The sequence below is a fragment of the Diadema setosum genome, chromosome 9 (assembly GCF_964275005.1).
Source record: "Diadema setosum chromosome 9, eeDiaSeto1, whole genome shotgun sequence".
Taxonomy (NCBI): Eukaryota; Metazoa; Echinodermata; class Echinoidea; order Diadematoida; family Diadematidae; genus Diadema; species Diadema setosum.
The window spans coordinates 21,692,523-21,714,088 of NC_092693.1; the positions used below are offsets into that span (position 1 = coordinate 21,692,523).

A 21,566-nucleotide genomic window follows, 5' to 3' on the forward strand; every position below is an offset into this window, starting at 1 on the left:
ACAGAGTGTATAATGAACACAGAAAGCCTAGATGCATGCACATCACATGCATGCTGGGATCAGAGCAGGGAGGTGGTTAGAGTCAATATCTTTACACGTTGTGGAATCTGCAAATTATAGCACCCAACTTGCAAAATTTGTGAAAATTAGAATTTTGCAAAATATAGTGTATAGTATGTATAGAAAATGCCCCCTGTGCTTTCAGCGTCATTTATAATTGAGTGGATTCCTGAAGATTGTAATTTGCCCTTTAAAACCCTAAAAAAAATTCACGGTTCATCTACCAATGAACTTTGACATCAAAGCAGAAGGAAATCTAGATCATCCATCACATCGCCCTCCAGTAAAATGACAGGGTTAACAATGTTTTCATGAAGTTTTTATTTTTGCAAAATCCACAAGTCGACTGATATTCATGACCTTAGTAATGAAAAAACATGAATTTTTACCTGAAAAGGGATGCAATATTTCTTGTAATAGTCAATATGGTTCATGTTCACCTTGAGAAGTCCAAAATCTCAAAATATTATATACTGGTGAAAGATGAGCCATACATTAGATAAACAGTATCAATTTCTCTAGTCCTGATATTAATGTGACACATACCTTAGTAGAGAGTTTAGATCGTAATGATCGCACTTTTGGTAGATCTACTGGTAACAGGGATCACTAGCTCTCTATCATTATTATTATTTTTTTTTTTTTCAGTTGCAACAACAGCATGGTTCATGTGCATACAGTGCGACTCTCATTATAGATTCTATGAACTATTGTAGCAGGGTGCTACAAAACTTTATAGCCACTTGCCTAGTCAGGCAAGCAAATTTTAAGATTGATGCAGAACATCTGCTCAAATATGAATTTTACTTGCCCCAAAAGAAAGTCCAGAATATAAGAGAATGATATAGAAAATCACATGTAAGTCAAGGGCTTGATAAAGCACAATTATTTCAATAAACAGCACATGTTGATTCGCATGCTTACATTTAAACACATTGGAGTAACAAACTTGGGTCGTCCGTGCGTTGGTGTTACATTGAATACTGGGGTTTTTAAATTCATGTAAGTGTTGGAAAGTTGCTGAAATGCAATTAAAGTGCATTGCATCACTCATTATCTTTGGGCGCCTGTATGGTCGACTCTGTGGATTTGTAGGGTCCGGAGTATCAAAGTGAAAGAAAAAGGTGGCTTTAAAACTTTTGCTTGCCAAATTCGGGCAAGTATATTTTCTCACTGTTCCAAAACACTTGCAGAGTTTGATTTCCACTGGCCCCGGGCAATCGGGCAAGCGCTTATGTAGCACCTTGTTGTAGTCACCCTGACTTAACTCCTACAAAAGAAAGCCATGAAGCAGGTATGTGGAAAGCTATGCTTCTTTGTGGGTAAAACTGTGGTTACTAGATAGGAGACATACTGTAGTATGCATTATATTTCAAAATGAGTCACAATGCATAAATTTCTTCATAGATACAACAGGTGCTTTGTCCTCAGTCCACAAAATGCTGACAATTATAATTAATCACAAGGAAAAGTAGAAATTACGCGGTGCGTAATATATGTCCCCACCGGAAGTAGCATTTTGTAGCAAAATGTACAATACAGGTCAAAAATCAAGGTCAAAGGTCAAAGAAGTCAAAAGTCAAAATTCTGTGTACAAGTTTTGAAGCCCTCACCTATATGTAGTGCCATCACATAAAGCAAACGGAATCGAAATCGGGTTAGAAATGGCGAAGGAGTGGCATTTTGTAGCCATCCAATGTACAATGTAGGTCAAAAATCAAGGTCAAAGGTCAAAGAAGTCAAAGGTCAAAATTCTGTATAGAAGTTTTGAAGCCCTCACCTAGTGCCATCACATAAAGCAAACGGAATCGAAATCGGGATAGAAATGGCAAAGGAGTAGCATTTTGTAGCAAAATGTACAATACAGGTCAAAAATCAAGGTCAAAGGTCAAAGAAGTCAAAGGTCAAAATTCTGTGTACAAGTTTTGAAGCCCTCACCTAGTGCCATCACATAAAGCAAACGGAATCGAAATCGGGTTAGAAATGGCGAAGGAGTAGCATTTTGTAGCCATCCAATGTACAATATAGGTCAAAAATCAAGGTCAAAGGTCAAAGAAGTCAAAGGTCAAAATTCTGTTTAAAAGTTTTGAAGCCCTCACCTAGTGCCATCACATAAAGCAAACAGAATCGAAATCGGGTTAGAAATGGCGAAGGAGTAGCATTTTGTAGCTATTGTACAATATAGGTCAAAAATCAAGGTCAAAGGTCAAAGAAGTCAAAGGTCAAAATTCTGTATAGAAGTTTTGAAGCCCTAAACTAGTGCCATCACATAAAAAAAACGGAATCGAAATCGGGTGAGAAATGGCAAAGGAGTAGCATTTTGTAGCAAAATGTGCAATATAGGTCAAAGGTCAAGGTCAAAGGTCACAACTGAAATTCTGTGTAGAAGTTTCAAAGCTCCCATGTAGTGCTATCATATAAAACAAACAGAATCAAAATCGGCTCGTAAATGACAGAGAAGTAGCAAATTGAGCATTTTGATCACACACGGACGCACACACGGACAGACAGACACACACACGGACACACACACACGTACGAAGCCCGTTTCATAGTCCCCTGCTCGAACTCGTTCGGCGGGGCAATAAACAATGAGAAGAAAAGGCTGAACAAAAACATACCAGTGATGGCACATTGATAAGGTTTTAATATAATTCTTCATATTAAATCATTATCTAATCAAGGCAGTTCAGTGACAGCACAGAGTTCAGCCACCCCTCAAGAGGCAGAACTGAGCCAACCGAGGCGAGTCTTCGACAAACAATTAAAAGGAGTTATCACGAACACATGGGCATTAACAATGGATACTTCTGTCATATACATGCACTGAATCTTGATACGATGAATAGCAGCCTAGCACAGATCATACAGTACCACACTATGACAATGCGTTTTCAAGTATTGGCAGGAATCATACCACACTGAATTCCATGCTATGAAGTTGTTATGTTTGCTGTTGTTGTTTCTTTTTCTTTTCTTTTTCTTTCTCTCTCTGTCTCTCTGGGCTGTACTACAAAAAGTACTGCTCACCTGTATGAGCACAATGGCTCATAGAAGCTTGTTGATTTAACCCGCTGGAGACTAGTCCCAAGTATAGTCGGGTAGGTGTCTATGAGAAATGTGTGTTACAGCAAGATCAGCCCACTGGCTCACTGGTTTTGGCATTACATGTGTAGCTTTTTACCATCAGTTTTGTCAAAGTGTAATAATCAAAAGAAGACATGGATAAAATGGAAAATCATAAGTGATTTTGAAATGAAACATTTGTTAAAATCTTATGATCAAAAGAACTGTTATGTCTTCGAAAGTATACACCAACACATGTTATTACTTGGGATGACCAGTCTAAATATTTCTTTTTAATTTTTATTTTGATTGTGTTTTTTTCCTAACACATGTACATTGTAATAGGGAATGTCCTCTTTAAAGCCAAGGAATCATCAACATTATCTTTAATAGTATTGCAAAAGGTCAAGAGTTACGATTTGTCTCAGGGAAGGCATTTCAAACAAATGGAACAAGTGGATAATGTCTATAATGGTCTCCTCGATGCCACAATAGGACATGAAAACTGAAACTGCTACAATGGGATGCAACTTAGACAATAATTCATGGTAGCTCTGTTCGACTTTGCTGAAAAGTTTATCATATTGCCAACAATCGGATAATCAGGAAGTTATTGCACTACACTGTATCAAGCGCTGTGCTGTTCAAATTAAAATGCCTTTTGAAGTGGAACAGGTGTGTTCATTGGATTTACATTCGTACATACATGTATGTAAATGACTTTTCTTGCCTGGCAAACCAACAAGGTGCCTTGCTGGCAGCACATGACATGACGTAATGTTATTACCAGACTAAAGAATGGTGATCTCCTCACACGTTGAGTGAGGTGCCAGCTGGATAATTTCTAAACTTAGTATCAATGCTATTCAACCAGCTACCAATCAACGTGGTAAATATCATGCCTGCCAACATGTCCCTCCATTACAATCACTTTTTCTTTTCCTTGCCAGAAAGTCTGGTTGCTCAGGACAAGTGCCTCGATGCAACCTGTTTGAGATAATTCGGCTATGAAAAGTTCAAGTCATTATCTATCTGACTTAACTGTTCCCCTAGAGTCTACTTTGCTATTTAAATGATGGGGGCATTCTCATTACAAAAAAGAAGAGCGACATGAGAACTCACAGTATTACACTTTTACACAAACCTTGTGAAGTTTAATAGCTCCAACAAAAAAAAAAAAATCACAAAGTTTTTGGAAGAACTGCCCATGCTAAGTTTTAACACTCATTCAACATGCACTATATTTTGAAAGGAAGAGTGGATGCAGAAGTCACATTGGTATTAAACTTGCGATTTTTGTGCTGTGTATGTTCTCACAAAACACCATGCGATGTTTTGGGTGAAGTTTTTGAATGGAAACTTTGCACTCTGAGTTACAAGTTTTTGTGCAAAGTTTCCTGTGGAATATGGTATTAAAACTTGCTAGGCAACATTCAACCTGACTAGTACACATGTTTTCAAGGCCAATGAGCATGGCCCTATTGCAACCTACTGTAATTGGATCTTTTGTATTAGCTATGTATGTCAGCCACTTCAGGCTTTGATGATCATATTTTTTACTTGAGGGCATAAAAACAAAACTTGTACAGTGTGCAAATGAAGGCTACTGCCAGTAGAAACGCAAGTTTAGTTGAAGGGGTCGGTGCATTATAGTGCTAACCCACACAATGTTCATTTTGAGATATTCGCTTTCGAAAGTTTGAAAAAATCCATAAATCAGGTTAATGACTCGACAAGGCCAATTTTTTCGTATGTGAACCTTTCGGTATACTCAAGATTGAATAGTGTCTTGGGGAAATTTACTACACTGATATTTTGGTGGATTCCAGAGGATTTTTCAAGTCACATTTTGAATTTGTGGCTTAGCACTTTAATGCAGCCAAATCCGTCATGTATACAAATACTCTTTATTTTTTGAAAACTCACAAAATATCAATATCTCTTCGCTAAAAATGGAAAATTAATGTAATATTTGAGTTTCCCTCCTTCGTGACGTGAAATCAAAATAAGATATACTTGTTTTTAACTGTCTGTATTGTATAATCCGTGTGAATTGTGAAGACAAACTTTGCACATATTTCAGACGCACACACGCGCACAGAATCACTCATATACGCATAAAGACATCTTGAAATGTGGATATTAAACAATTTCAACAATTCAAGTTTTAAAAGACTAAGCATTCAATGTCATACAAAATGATAATATGATTTGTTGGGAGGGGGAGGGGTTATATCTCATTGAGGTTTTTACATCTTCCGTGTGCCTAAAAGCAGGGAAAGAGTCCCTTCTTCAGTATTATGCATATAACGCATTTTAAATTTAGAGTATCTAGATCAGAGAAAATAAAGTAAAATGGTACATATCAACATTATTCCAGGGATTATCATGTCTTTTGTTAAAGGGAATAAAATACCATAAAGGCCTTATTTTAATAGCTAGATTGGTTTTCTTGTTTAGGGTATCAAAATCACCAATAGTACTCTAAAATCCTTCTTTGTATGACAACGAATTTACAAAAAAAAAATAGTGTTGCATGAGAATTATGACTGTACATGCCTCAATAAATCCTCCTCCATGTTCGTTGGTAAATGCAGGCTGTATGAAATTATGCAGGAAGGTTCTTATCACATAATGAATGACTAACTCTTCATGGCCAAAAATCCATGTTAAAATTGGGAAAAAATATCTTTGGAAGTTTGAACACTTATAGACTTCTTATATTCGGACAGACCATACATGCTGAAATGCAATGTGCCGAATAAGACCAAAATAGGCTACGTATTATACCAAGTTGGTGTGTTTATGCACATACACTTTACCCCATTCTATATGCGTTTTCAGACTAATTTGGATCATGAAGATCATTTAGGAACAAGATAAAAATGTTCTCATGTCAAAGGTGTTACGGTGACAAAAACATACACGAAAAAGTGAAAAATCTATATGCTTTCAATAGTTTTATCAATCACACATCTCCAAATTAATTTGAAGGAAACTTTCTTTTTTGTAAGTTAATCTTGAAAACAACCCTGTGAAAAAAAAAATAACTCTGAAATTTGTAACAGAATACAGCAAATACATTTTCTTTCCAACATGTAGACTTCTTCATAAAAATGCATGATAAATACCGAGTTTAAAGGGTAAATGCAGTAGTTGAAAAAAAGGAGCTATTGACTCACAATTAAATTACATAAAAAAAACCCACTATACTATCAGCATTGATGCTTTAAATTCTGCTTTGATTGCTTTCAACGTTTATTGATTTAAATTGAGAAACCATATAGAGGTATCAACAACGTGGAACTATGAATTTTATACGACAGCGTTAGATTTGAAAAATAATGTTTGCAGTTGTATCATAAATGTAACATCCTTTCAAAGGATGTTAAACCTGTATGTATCGTGTCTCGGTTATGTAAGAAACTACAGGGAAGCACAGCTGTATTGACAGCGGCAGGATTTTGTTTGAAAATTTGAGGTAAATTAATCGATATTAAAAATGCATTTTGTTTTCATCCATTTTCTGTCTATAGCTAATGCCCTAAATATGGCTGTGAAAGCATAGCAAAATTGCATTTTATTAAAAAGAAGTAACAAATTAATCAATGACAATTTCAAATGTTGTTTCACTAGTGATCTAACTCTGTAAGAATTACTAACAGATAAGGCACAATAATGTCCAAACATGCAGCTATCCGCATATATTTTTTTCTTACCCATATGCACGTTTTCAGATCACACTTGCATCGGGAAAAAAATCATGAAGTTAGAGACAATACACTTATTACAATAAGCCATTTCGATGAAAAAAAAACACACATAACAAATAAAGATTTATATTTTGAATATATTCCATCAGTTATTTAACTACTGAATTATTTTGAGGAAGCTTTCCTTGTGAAGCGAAATGTCAGCATGAATAAAGTGCTAACCCACTAATGAAACTTTAAGGTGCTGGGACAGACCATGAATGTTGATTAATTTTCTTATAGGTCACAATGAACAATGCTAAAATACTCCTAAAACCGGTGATTGTGGTATTTTCCTGATAAGTTCAATAAAAACAAAAACTGGCGAAAAATGTCATGATCAGTAGAATTAGCATGAAAATAGTGCTAACCCCAACAGTACAAAAATTAACAAAAAATACTCATTAAATGCTTTAAATTTCATTAATGTTTATCTCATCTCCATTTTCATAACTGGCAGAAGAGTACAAGTTATGTTATGAATCAGAATCACTCATTTTTGTAGATGAAAAAGTTTCCTCACTGTTCAGAGTTAGATATTTTTATGACACCCTTCTGTCTGCTACCATGGAGGTCGCCATCTTGAAAAGTGTGGCTTAGCATTATATTCCTGCCTATAAGATGTGATTAATTTTCGGGGCAAAAAGATGCCTGCATTAAAAACCCATTTATTGCTTAAATTTCAAGATGACATTTTTAGGGATTATAGAGCAGTGGTTCAGGATGGTGAAAATGCATGTAACTCATTTTTCACGAAAGTGTGGGTTAACACTATAATGCACCGACCCCTTCAGTTATCACCTGCCTGAAGTAGCTCCAAGTGCTTAGTACGCACATTTGATTGAGGGTGCATTTAGCTAGACTTTTTTTTTTTAGAGGAATAATCATTCTAGAAACCATTCCATATGAATTGGGGCATTTTCCTGGCAATAGATAAACACAATCATGTTTCATTCATGGCTAGAAATGCTGATTTGAAACAGGACGATTTGAAACACATTTGATCCACATATGCCTTTCTGCCAGGTATATTAACGCAAAGCCATTTATGTTTACACTGAATGCCTCACAGATCAGTTGACCTCTACTTCCAGGGTCAAACGCACAAAGCAGTGACATCTCCTGTCTTACAAAAATTTATGATTTTTAGCTACACTCAGCACAAAAAAAAAGAAGAAAGTATACACTTTTTCAAGTTTATAAATTTTCTTATAGAATACTTGGCTAAAAGTTAATGTATTATATACATTGTACCATATGAAAGGTAATTTAATTGGCTATCAACATGGTAGGTCAATTAAAATGGAAACTTTACGCATGAGCAAACACCTTTGTTTTTCTCTTCTAAGGCACAAAAGTAAAAATTGCAAAATTGAACAAGTTGTCATTCATGCATAAGTGCTCTTCCATGAAATAAGAACAAAAGCCAAATTAACACAATAAAAACATGAATTAAGCTGCAAAAATAAACCTTTGATCTTTATAATATCTTTGAAGACCAAAAGATCAGTAGAGGCTAAAAATAATGGAAGAAAATGAAGAATCTTCTGTCAAATCCAAATTCAAATGAAATGAGAGAAGCAATATTAACAATTTAAATGGTAAGAATTTGAATTGATTTTTCAAATTAAAAAAATTGTAAATAATATTTAGTTCTGAATTTGACTCATGAATTCTTAAAGTACTAAATTAAAAGAATTAAATAAAGATATTCTATTCATTTAATCATCTTTGTTCCCTTACTCCCTATGTCATGTGAAATTTGAGTTGACTAGTCAGTGTACCCGTAGAGTGCCAGAAATCCTCTATGGGGATTCCCCCAGAAATGGTCAAGGTCACTGGGTCAACGGAGGTCAAATAACTGTTTTGCGCTACTCCTTGGTCCCATCTTGGCCAAACTTGCTGGAAGAATAAGTAGGCGTACACCTGGGAATCCCCATATTATGAGTAGGACTACATAGCGCCCTCTATCGGGTGTTCGCTTATTGCAGCTGACGAAGATTAGAAGTTATTTGACCTTTGACCCCAGTGACCTTGACCTTTTCAAAAATGAACCCCTCAAGGGCAATTTTGTGTTCAACCTGCATCCACCCACTAAGTTTGATGGAGATCGGACCAAGGACCTGGGAGGAGTAGAGGAACAAACAGACAGACAGACAGACAGACAAACGTTGCTCAAATTATAGTATGATATGAAATTCTTATTTTCCCCCTTTAGTTTCCCAATTTGATTTTTTTTTTAGGTTATAAAGAGATAAAGAGAATGGAAACTTATTTTTGCTATTTCATTCATGTCTCTCATTGTGTCAAACCGGTCTTTTTTAAATATCCTTATCTTGAAGGGCATTTGTAGATGAAAAAGAACATGTTAATTTTTGCAATTTTTACTTTTGTGCCTTGGAGGACAAAAACGAATGTGTTCACTCATGTGTAAAATGTCCCTTTATATTCACGTAGTCTGTTGATAGCCAATGAGATTATCTTTAATATGGTATATAATACAATGATTTTCATTAAAATCTTCTATGAAAAATATGAACTCAAAAAAGTGTTCACTTTCTTTTTTTTTTTGCTGAGTGTAAAAGCTGCATCTGCAGAAATGTTCTCAAACTGTGTTCATATGTTGGCCTACCCTATGTATTTTGAAACATGGTTCTATACATACATATTTTGGGTTAGATAGACACAGCCATAGTGTGTGTATCCAACTAATTCTACTTTTATACAGCTGTAGGAGCCCCCTGTATGATTATAAAATGCTCAGCATATTAGACAATAATCACTCTATCTCTTACTTCACAACAAAGAGAAACAGACAAAGACAAAATTCCGAACCTTTGACATGTAGCTGTACATTGCCTGGACTTGTTATTCATTGGGTCATAAAAGCAGGCTTTCAACAAAACAAAGTCCAGTCAATGTCTTTGAAAATTACTCTATGCTCATAAAAAAGCACAACGTACAAGTACATCTAGTATATACTTTTAAAGAATTCATTATCAAGTTCATTTAATAAAACTGACAGATACATTGTACTCCGTACCTACAAGTGTAGAATTTTAGCCACTGTCATACTGGCAAAACTTCTCAAAGTTAAACTTTGAGAACATTTTGGAAGTATGTCTGTTCACACTGGTGGCCAAACTTCTTGAAGTTTCAGGACTCGACAAGTTCTCAAAGCTTGGGTCACTGGTGCGCACACGTAACAAAGAAGAAAGCAAATGCTGTCTGACAGCTTCAGAGGCACTGCAAAAAAGGAGGTGGACTACCATAGGGTAGTCACTTGACAAACTTAAATAAGTTTGAGCTGCATGCATTCAGATTGCAGAAAATTCTAGAAGATTTGCAGGTGTTTGGGGAAAGTTTCATGAGTAGTTTTCAGGGAGAATTTGTAGTCACACTGGCAAAACATTAAAAAATCAAAACTTTGATAATTTCAAGACAAGTTCTGCCAGTGTGACCGTGGCTACTGAAAGTTTTGGTATTCAAATACTGTAAAGCATAAAATTCTTGCAGCATGAAATTTTCACAAATTGCCACTGGCATTCAATGCATATAGTGTAGACAAGAACTTAAATTTCCCCGAGCTTGGATCTCGCAAAATTAAAATGCATGCAAAAATTTATAGGTTTACAGTATAGGAATCTTGTATACACCTTGTACGTGATACAATCGGGGAGGAGTCTTTTGACATTCCCAAATCAGCTTTCCTTGAGGCTTACTTGAGATTTAAACACAAAACTACAATTTGAATTCCAACCACAAGAAGAAAACTGTTCATAACAAGTTCATGACAAGGTTATTGTATGCCCCCTGGGGTTCATAGTGATTGGGTGAGGAATTCTCATTACATTGTACTCCCTTTGCAAAATGTTCTGAAACTACTGTTTTATTGTTCCTGTAGCTTTTAGTTCAAGATGTAAAAAATCCCTTAGTCCAAAGAGGTACGCATACAGTGTAGATGTATGTACAATGACGTCTCCAATTTCCCCAAGTTCTCCTATGAAGACAATGCAACCTCCACATTTCCTGTTACATGACTATTGTGTTTATACACCTGTACATTGTACAGTGCATTGTTTGAAACATAGGTGGATTGTGCTCCAGTACTGCACTTGTTCTCATAAACAAATTGCTCTGGGTTATGTATTGCTTCTCTGGGCTGAAAAAAAAAAAAAAATCAATATTCATTCCTTTGAACAGAAGCACAATTGATTATGATTTGCAAAGCAAGAGAGAGAAAGAGGGAGAGGGGGATAGTTCCTTTTAAAATGCCTTTTTACTCTGAAGATTACAATGTGTACCTCATTAATGACCTGCAGTCTCATGACACTTGCAGCTACAATGCTGAAATTCACCAAATCTTTTCTGAAGAGCCAAAACACTGTCTTGTTGATGATAATGCATTGGACACTGCTGCTGAGTAGTTGCTTTGCTGAGTAATTAATACGGAAACGTTTCTATGGATGAACTAAATAATTCAAAAGTTGATAAAAAGGGATGACATGAAACCCATTTTTTCTTTTATTCTATTAGAGGACAAGTCCACCTTCATATACATAAGGATTGAGAGAATGCAGCAATATTAGTAGAACACATCAGTGAAAGTTTGAGGAAAATCAGACAATCCATTCAAAAGTTATGAATTTTTGAAGTATCTGCGCAGTCACTGCTGGATGAGAAGACTACTACAGTGTATGATGTCACATGCATACAATGAAATAAGGAAAATAAAAAGAGAAGTTCACAAAACTTTACTTTCTGAATAAAGTGCACATTTCTTTGACTTGTTACTGACGTATATTAAGGGTAATATTATTCCCCCTGCCTTCTGAAAGAGAGAAGTTGAGTGTTCTTTCATTATGCGAGAAAAATGGAAATATGTTGAAATTTCTTTATTTTTTCTTTATATCGTTGTACTCATGTGACATCACAAGCCATAGTAGGCTTCTCATCCAGTCATGACTGAGCAGAAACTTCAAAAATTCATAACTTTTGAACGGATTGTCCGATTTTCCTCAAACTCTCACCGATGTGTTCTACTAATATTGCTGCATTCACGAAACCCACATGTCTATGAAGGTGTACTTGTCCTTTAAAATGACTTGCTACATTCGAATTAATTTGAAAAAGAAGCCTAAATGCCATGAAATCCATAAATACTGTGTCTTCATTCTCTAAAATCAGGCACATTTTGTAGTTCTGCCTGCCTATAAAAAAGTATCAAAAACTTGGTTTTGAAAAAAATTAATTGCAAAAGAATTCCTGTCTTTTCTCAATTGCTTATTAAAGCCCTGATGATCATGAAGTACTGTAAAGAGCGTATATGATTGATTATATATCAATCATTTTTTGGTGTTGTTGTTGGAAAACAGGAAATTATTATATATATCAGTTTAGGACTGTCCACAAATGTTTTGTTGTTGTTGCTGATGTTGCTTAATTTCCTTTTATTCAGTTTATCCGTAAAGTACAAACACATGTATACACACTTTACACAACCCATTTCAATTGAGAGTATAGGAAGAGTTTGGGTTTAAATCTAATTTCTCTGGTTGCTTGTACCCCAAAGCTTCACGTTGGAATGTGAAGGTGGGAGGGTGGCAGGTTGCCAGGAGTAACACACTTCCACCTGCAGCTCAACATAAACATTTTCATTTTTCTCCCAGCAAAGGTGATATGTCACTCTTGTTCATGTCTTGACAAGGGTGATGTTGATGTTTCATGTAGGCCTACACTGTTTTCAGCATACCTGTCACCCGCTGGATGCTTTGAGTCACACATGTTTGCCAGTCAGAGCCGGAATATGTTGTTGTTGTTGTTTTGAGAGTTTGGTTTGGTTTGCCTCTGATTTTACCTTCCCACAACAGAAATTTCATACATGTAGGTTTGTTGTTGTTGTTGTTGTTGTTGTTGTTGTTTCCAAACTGTAAAGAGATCTCATGACAGAGACTCCATGACACACTTCCAGAGTGCTCAGCACATTGTTCTGGATCACACTCTATTCTGTAAAGCCCTTGCAGTGTAGGTTTGGTAATAAATCTATATTTTAGAGTAAAGATTTTGTCATTTAGTTTATGTAAGTACATATATAATGTGTTTAAAGTTACTCCTTACCACTGGGAGCAGTGATTAAAAAATGTTTGAGATATCACATTCGATGCACATGTGAAGATCAGCTGTATCACAAAACCTCATTCCATGTAAAAATTGTGTAATAAAGCCTAAAATATAAGGAGATATCACCACTTTCCTCCATAAACCATAACTGTAGATGGTTTAGTCTAGAAACATTTTTATTATAACTATTGTTCACATTTTGTATATTTAACAACATTTACCACTTATTATACGATTCAAATTTTTACATTGGTTGTTTCTACATCTAAAACACATTTTAGAACTATTTTGAAGCAATAAAGCTGGATTTTTGTTTAATCTGCAAATGGTAAATTATGCCTTTAAATAAAGGATATACCGTAGTATTAGCCACATGACTTTAAATACAAATTTTGCAGTCATCAAAAACTGAAGACACACTTTGTGACACAAAATAATACCAGTGTGGTAATTAAAGGAAACCAAAACCCAAAGAGAAATGTGGATTGAGAGAAAGCAGCAACATTCACTTTTCCAGCATAATGCAAGAGCACCTGACTAACCGCTTTCAGAAAGCAAGGGGAATACATGTGGTTAATACCCTGAATACAAAATGTATATGTCAGTATCAAGTTGATAGAATGTGCAATTTTCATGAAAATGAATTTTTTTTTTAATTTCTTCATGTTTCCTTTATATTGTTGTCCACAAATGACGTCATAACCTCTAGTAGTCTCCTCATCCAGCGGTTCCAACACTAAAACCTTAAAAACTCATAACTTTTGCATCGATTGTCCAATTTTCCTCAAACTTTCACTGATGTGTTCTACTAATGTTGCTGCTTTCACTCAATCCACATAATCTCTTTAGGTTTTGGTTTCCTTTCAACTTTTCGCTCACAGTTATAGATGGTGAAAATAAAGTACCAGTCTTAGATCAAAATCTTTTCATACAGATGGGAAGTATCATTTTGAATAGCACATTAGACAAAAAGAGAGTATAACAAAAATCAATCTACATTTCTCACCTCCTTGTCAAGGGCATGCTATTGATTCTGACACTGAAAAACCACAAGAGATAAATTGTATGGTTGTCAGAGGATGTCTAAAATCAGTGTTCACCTGTAAACATGATATCCTGTGAACTTCTGCCCTTTCCTGAAACATTTGTTTGCAACAAAATATCAACTCTCAGCTAAAAGAATGTTTACACATTACTGAGTAAGAATGCATACCAAGCCTTCAGCTGCAAACATACAATGTTGGGTGATTAATAATGTTGGGCTTACATGTAGAAATGCTTTGTTAGGGGTAGACCTATGACTTTTGTGGAACCCTTCTGAATTGACTATACTCTGACAACTAAAGACTTCAATGGTCACTACACATTGTATATCATTAAAACTGGAAACCTGTAAACTCTTTCTCTGCCAAATGCATACAGTGCTCCTGCGAAGGTTACATGTAGTCTAATCTTGTTTGAAGTGGCAAAAAAAAAAAAAAAACATCACGTGATTGCATCATTTGTTGCTTTTAACAATAATTTAGATTTGCAACACTCTCTGCTTAAATAAAAAGCTGAGGCTTTCTTTGACACTGCTGTGTTATTTCTTTCCCTCCCCCCCCCCCCCAAACATTACCTTGATTATGGAGGCAGGAGGAGTAATCTCAGTAATCCTTGTCATAACACTCCTCACAATAGATTTATGACTTTACCTTGAATGTGGTTCAATGAACATTTTATCAGTACCTGTTGTCATACTGTGCAGGACTTTGGACTTGTATGAAAGTAGAGCCTATCTAATTCTACCGAGGAGTAATGCCTGCAGATTACAGAGCATCAAACTACATTGTATCACTGGAACTGTATCCTTACTCTAAAGGTCACTGTGAATTTTGACTGACGAAACAGACCTTTAAAAGCTAAAAAAAAAGTTTTCCAGCAATTATAATAACACCAAGAATTATGTGACTCAAATATGAAAAATGTCATAAATTCCATACATTTATTATTAAGACAAACGGTGAGAATGCAATTTTCCTCTATTACAACTGTATGTTAAACCTCACCAATGAGCCCAATCTACACACTTTCTCTAAATCCAAACTTCCAACAAACTGACATAATGTGGCATTTCCTGCATTACACATATTTATTCTCTTTTTTTTCTGTTGTTTTCATCTTGGCATGTTACTTTTTTTTTTTCCAGTAATTGAGGTCTGTGGTGACCTGAAATGTGTGGTTAATTTCTTGCTATGCTTCAAACCCTTTGGTTGAAATTCGACCAAAAAGAAACTGATTGATTGGCAACATACAAAATGTGGATTCTAAGACTGTGGTTTCTCTCTCTCTCTCTCTCTGTTCATTCTATTTACTAATTAGATTTCTCACATATTTCTTTTTATTTGTACGTTTATTTGTTTGTTTGTTTGTTTGTTGGGGGATAGGTAAGAAGGAAGGACAAGTGAAGAAGATACAAGTTCAATCTCAGGATGGGGTGGCTATAATTGTATGTTGCATCAGTCATAGGCTAAAACATCAGCATATCATAGGGAAGCTTGCCCAGGTAAGCTCCAAAGTGTTTTTTAAAACAAGCAAAGAAAAGAGCCTGCAATATCCAGGTCTGCAAATTTGTGAAAAACACACTGCACTGAAATCTCTTAGCAAGGTTTGACACAGTTCCACTCTAGATAAGGCCCGCCGGCAAAGGCATTACATTCTTGCCCACGTACATTCTGTAATCAGTTGCATTATCTGGCCTACTGCCGGTTACCTTCTCACACCTTAGACTGAAGAGGAAAAAACACAAAGGTCAGGCGATTCACAGAAATAAAGGCATTGCTTCTTCCATTATCTTTTTGACATTTGAACAGAATATAATCACTTCACAGGCTAACTTCCACATCCTAGCTCATGTTTAAATGACATGTTGGGCATTGACTGCTTTTGAAAATTGCATTTGTGATCATTCTTAACATCCTAACTAAAACATGATGTCAAAAAAATTTAGAGCCACATTCATTGGGAAATATCTGGTTATTCCCAGTTGCCCCCTGCTTCCACTTAAAAACAAAAACAAAAACAAAAACAAAAACAAACAAACAAACACTTTTTTTTTTAATTTGATACTCTACACTTTTCTTCATGTACCAGTTTCATGTATCTTATTGTGTATGTTGGGCTTTTCTCTTTCTAATTATGCCTAGATGTATGCTTTGAAGTAGGGTGTTCTTTCAAAGTTACATTGAGAGGTACAGTTCTGTACAACAGTTGTTAACCCATGTATGGGCTTCAAGATAAGAAAATAAAATGTCACTGTGATCACAGCCTGTAAGTATCATATTCTCCACACACACATGCAAATATACTTGTATGTGATGTAACTATCTCAAAGGGATGGCATAGTTTTGGTTGAGATGGGGCTTCGGTTTAAAACTTTTTTGTGTGAAATAATATATAAGACACCTTTAATGAAATATAAATGAACATACAATTTTAAGAGGCATTCAAAGTTTATTTGATGAAAATTGGTTTTGGAATGGCTGAGATATCCAAAAACAAAGAGGTCTTGATAAAAGCTGGGACCCATCTTTTATTAGCACTACTTTGTTTTACTTTGATTTTGGATACCTCAGCCATTTAAAAACCAATTTTCATCAAATAAACTTTGAATTCTTCTGAGAATCGAAGCTCTTTAATATTTCATTCAAATAGTTTCTCATCATCTTACAAAAAGTTAAAATCTGAATTCCACATCTCACCCGAAACTAAACCATTCCTTTCACGAGCATTTGATGCTGGGCTAAAATTAACTTTTATTTGTAAAATGAATTTATAGCCTATCACCTCATGTAACAGAAAATAACAAGATCTAATGGAAAACATGGGATGATACTTTCTTAAATTCAACTTTTTTTCGTTAAGCTTTGATTAAGATAAAAACACTGAACAAGGACAGCAAATCCTTATTCTGAAGTGAGAAAACCTCTTCTTTTTCTGAATTATTCCTTTCCATTGAAAAGAAATACTGCGCCATTATTTAACCTAAACCAGTGAGATTCCATACACATAAATTAAAAAAAAAATAGGAAAGAGAAATTACATTACAAATTGGTATTCTTGCAGAGTTTTCAAAATGCACACAACACACCAATCCACAGTATTCAATGTACTACATATTGCAAAATGCCCAGGCTACACATGGAATAATCTTATTGAACGATTAACAAGCACACAGAGTACAGTGGTACATTGTAGTGTTGGTGCATAAAACTGCTGGTATCCATTGTATTACGTATCTGTGGACAAGAATGCTCTCGGAAAATGAGAATTTCAATGCAGATGCTTTCAGTGAATTTTGCAGTTACAGCTGTATGTGTTCTAAACAGATGTTTGACCTCTTCTCTCCATCAACATGAACTTACTGGTAGCAAAATGCCAGCAAAGAAAAAGACATGCTTACTTGTATGATATGGCCAACTGATCGTAGCCGAGTATTAGTTTGCAGGCACAAACCCTTGTTGGTCGTATAGAAGTCTGCATGCGCCAAGACTAATACATGCACCACTGCACTGCAGCCTCTCCCAACAACAACACAGGGCCTATGGGACAGTGCCAAAGTGGTGCATGTAGTAGTCTTGGCGCAGACTCCTTTACGACCAACAAGGGTTTGTGCCTGCAAACTAGCCGAGTATAGTGATTTAAGAGATCTGATACAAGATACTCCTGAATTTACTATATCAAGCCTTCTTGGATCACCAAACAAGCAGCAATTCTGCCAAGGTGAAAAGTTAAAATAAAGGCTGCATTTGTGTGTTCTGTATTGTCTTACGACATCCTGACAGAGAAAACACAAACACACTTTGGACATCATGACCTAATACGTACACCACACCGCATGCTACTGATTATCAGGATCACCATATCAAAAATTAATGTATCTAGTGAGATCAATGAGTGCATGAGTCCTTTGAGACCAACCACAGTGATGTGACTTGGCAAGAACTTGGAAGATATTCGTATGCATGCAGACAAATCAAGAATGTTTATATCAAACTATCCCATAACTTCTTACCTCGTCTAGTGCAGTACTGTCTACAATATCTTGGCAAGCTAGTAGGCCGAGTCTGTGGGAAATAATAGACGGGAAATAACAGCATTTTGTTTTTCAACACACACTCTGGCTAGACTGCATTGAACAAAAACTGCGCAATAAATATTGCTTCTAACCTTCTCTTCTTAATTAGTGCCAAATAAAAGACTGTAGTTACTAAGATTTTAAAATATTGAATTATATTAATAAGACTTCATTCTTGGTCTCAAACACAAGCAGTCTTCTGGGGAGACCACTATGAAAATTGTTGCAAGGTGTCATTGTTATTCCTGTCTCACAAATGCAAGTTTTGACCATCAAAAGTCAGATAAGATTACTTCTCAAATAAATAGTTTATGTACCTTTATGATAAAAGATGCTTCCATTGGTTACATTTGTTATATAATTTACAAAAGAATGTAATTGATGAACCAAAATAAACGAATTCTACACTTCTTACTTACACAATCTAATTACCCATACTTAACCTATCCTTGAAAAATATACTTGGATAACAATGATTATGCACAACAGCATGTACAATTGTATCAATATCTGAATAAAATATGATGATTGAGGAACAAATGATGAAGAATGTTTTGAAGCTATGGTATTAAAAAAGTTACAAAAATTACTCTAAATCTGTGACGAAGGAATATACTGTATACGCCGAATATTTCACGAGGTCTTTATTTTCGCGAATTTCGCGAGTCAGGTGCAATTTGCGAAATTAAAAACATGCAAAAATATTGACTCTGATCCCAATGTGGATGTGACGTACGCGTGTACATTTCTCCATTCAGTACACTCCTCCACGATCGCGAATTTAACCACTCGCGAAATCGTCGGGAATTCCCGATTCGCGAAAATTTAGACTCGCGAAATATATGGCGTACACAGTAAACTATACAACTTTTGAACTTGCATTTTGTTGAATTTTGGATAGTGTTGGTACCTAAAATGTACAGCAATGCACTTATCTTTCTCTCCTGAAATCATAACAGCTACATTTTGAATAAAAAATATAAGACCAGTGGACTTTCATTAAAGCTAACTTTCTGCAAATTCCCTGGATAAAAGGCAGTTAACTTGAGAAGAAAGCAAAGGATCATGCTTTTGGATGGGCATACAGCACTAACATTTTTATCCCCTTAATCCCCTCCACTATCCATTTGGTACAAGAGGTACTATTCAACTGTCATGAAATAATGACATTCCACACTGTGTAAGACATTAGAGTCAATTATGTAAAACTATTTTCTAGATTTTAGAAATCAGTTCAGGCTTTATTGAGCCTATTTTTTTTCACATGTCATAAACATCTAGGGGAAAAAAAAAGAAATCTTGACTGGGTATTTTAGTGATGATACAATCCTTTATACACACTGATACTATAAGTGTTTAGATGAGCTGAGGGGAGGGGGGGGGGGGACCTTTCCTTTGCAAAACTCAAATCACATAGAAACCTCAGTTTGCTTACCCATTTTCTAATATTGTCATGCAGATCACTTCTCTGACACCTGGATTCCTCACTTTTTCCAGGGTTAACTGCTGGAGGTTCCAACTGGCCAAACGCACCCTGCCAATTCTGTGTGATGATGAACGGCGCAATAACGTTCGGCTCTTTCTCCTTGGCATAGTGGCAAATGGGGTAGGCATAGCAGGGCAGTCTGTCTGCGTGGCAGCAGTGACTTGAGTTTTCTTACAACCCACTCCGGAAGGCAGGGATCCGTTCGGCCGATCCCGCAAGAGTGGAAGAGAATCCGAGGAGAAATCCTCAATGACAGACACCGATGTTGATGTGCTACACATGCTCTCATTGTCGTCAATGGTCAGATAGTTTCTGATCTTTTCAAAATAGTAGGTGCCAATGTCGGGAACCTTGCTGACATCAGTGAGGAACTTAAAGTGGCCGTATTCGTTTCTAAAGTCCACGATTCGCTGGGCAAGTTCTGACCCGATGCCCGACACCTTGCTCAATTCTGCTGGAGTGGCTTTATTCACATCTACTCGGGTCTCTGGGCTATGTTTCACCACAGGCGCTGAACCCGGACGATGGCCACTCTTACGGCTGGAAGAGGGTGTGGCCTGGCAGCCGGGGTCATACTTCCCACAGTAAATCTCCATACGTATCAGGCCCAGCTTATTGGCACCAACACCCGACACGAGGGCGAGATCCTCTGCTTTGCGAAAGCCCCCGATGTGGTTGCGGTACTGCAAAATGTTTTTGGCGATGTTGCGGTTGATGTTTGGGAGGGTCATGAGCTCCTCCTCCGTGGCCTGGTTGATGTTGAGCTGGTCCAGCGTCATGACGAAGTCATTGGCACTATAGGTAGCGCTGATGTCCCGCCGATGTCGCTTGTGCGTCGGTGACATGAGATCGTGCTCGCTGTGGAGGCGGGATTTCTTGGGACGCCGCCCACAGCAGCTAGTGACCATACCCATGACTGGCTACTGATGGCACAAATGCTGAACTGATGTACTCCAGCCATCAACTATATAAAGTGTGTATTGTGTGTCATTGTATGGAAACTGGTCAGGGCGTGCGACCTGTATGGATTATAAACAGAAAGAAAATGTGAAGACATAGGCTCATTCAATCCTGCACTTAAACAAAAAAAAACAAGACACACAATAGTTCTTTGAAGTAACATATAAGGAGAAAAAAATTAATAAACTGAATGGCTGTTAAAGATTACAGAAATAGGATGAAGGAAAAATAGCCACCAAAGCAAGAGAACAATGGAATATACAGTATTTCTTTTTCTGCTATATAATGCAGCTATGGACTCCACTTGGGTAAACTCAAGTACACAGTGTCATGGCTGTTCAAAATGTAAATCTCTACTGTATCTTCTGTAATCATTTTGAGCTGAAACTAAAACAGGTCTTATCTAGTACATGTATATTTCAACAGGCATAGTCACTAACATACTCACTGCCTATAATACTATACACACTTTGATCCTGCAAAAGCCATATCATTGGGATTGATACTGATGCTTCCTACCGACCAATTTGTTTGAAATTTACATACATGAGTGATTGGAATTTTAAAGCAAAAAGTATACTGTACGAGCCGAAATTTTCGCGTACAGATATTTTCGCGAATTGCTACATGGAGGACATTTTCGCGAATTGCTACATGGAGGACATTTTCGCGTGTTGTTAATTTCGCGGTTGCGAGGGTCTAACTGAACTTAGCTATTCGTGCGTTATTTTCGCGGTTCAAAGGTGATTCGCGAAATTCGCGAAAATAAAACCACCACGAAAATTTCAGCTCATACAGTATATCCTGTGCTTTTGGAGCAAATGATTACGTGGAATTTGAGATATTGATGTGGATACAAAGTACATTAGCACCAAATATTACTGAATTACCATGTTTACAGTACAACATCACATCAGCAAATCACTACAATTATAGCCAAACACAAGCAGCACAGACAGAGGAAGCACGAAAAAGTTGGGGGAATTTTCCCTCCTAGTTGCACAAC

The 21,566-nt window shown here is 36.3% G+C and overlaps 1 protein-coding gene across 1 annotated transcript in view; it reads right to left on the reverse strand.

The window, feature by feature from the left end:
• LOC140233026 (endonuclease/exonuclease/phosphatase family domain-containing protein 1-like) overlaps positions 1-21,566 on the reverse strand; it is a 36,607-nt gene that overhangs the window by 14,300 nt on the left and 741 nt on the right. Inside the window, exons 2-3 of the mRNA XM_072313135.1 lie at positions 19,550-20,619; positions 18,052-18,103 (exon numbers count right to left, since the gene is read on the reverse strand). Of these exons, the coding sequence (XP_072169236.1) occupies positions 18,052-18,103; positions 19,550-20,514 (1,017 nt within the window). The 5' untranslated portion in view covers positions 20,515-20,619. The remainder of the gene's footprint in view (positions 1-18,051; positions 18,104-19,549; positions 20,620-21,566) is intronic.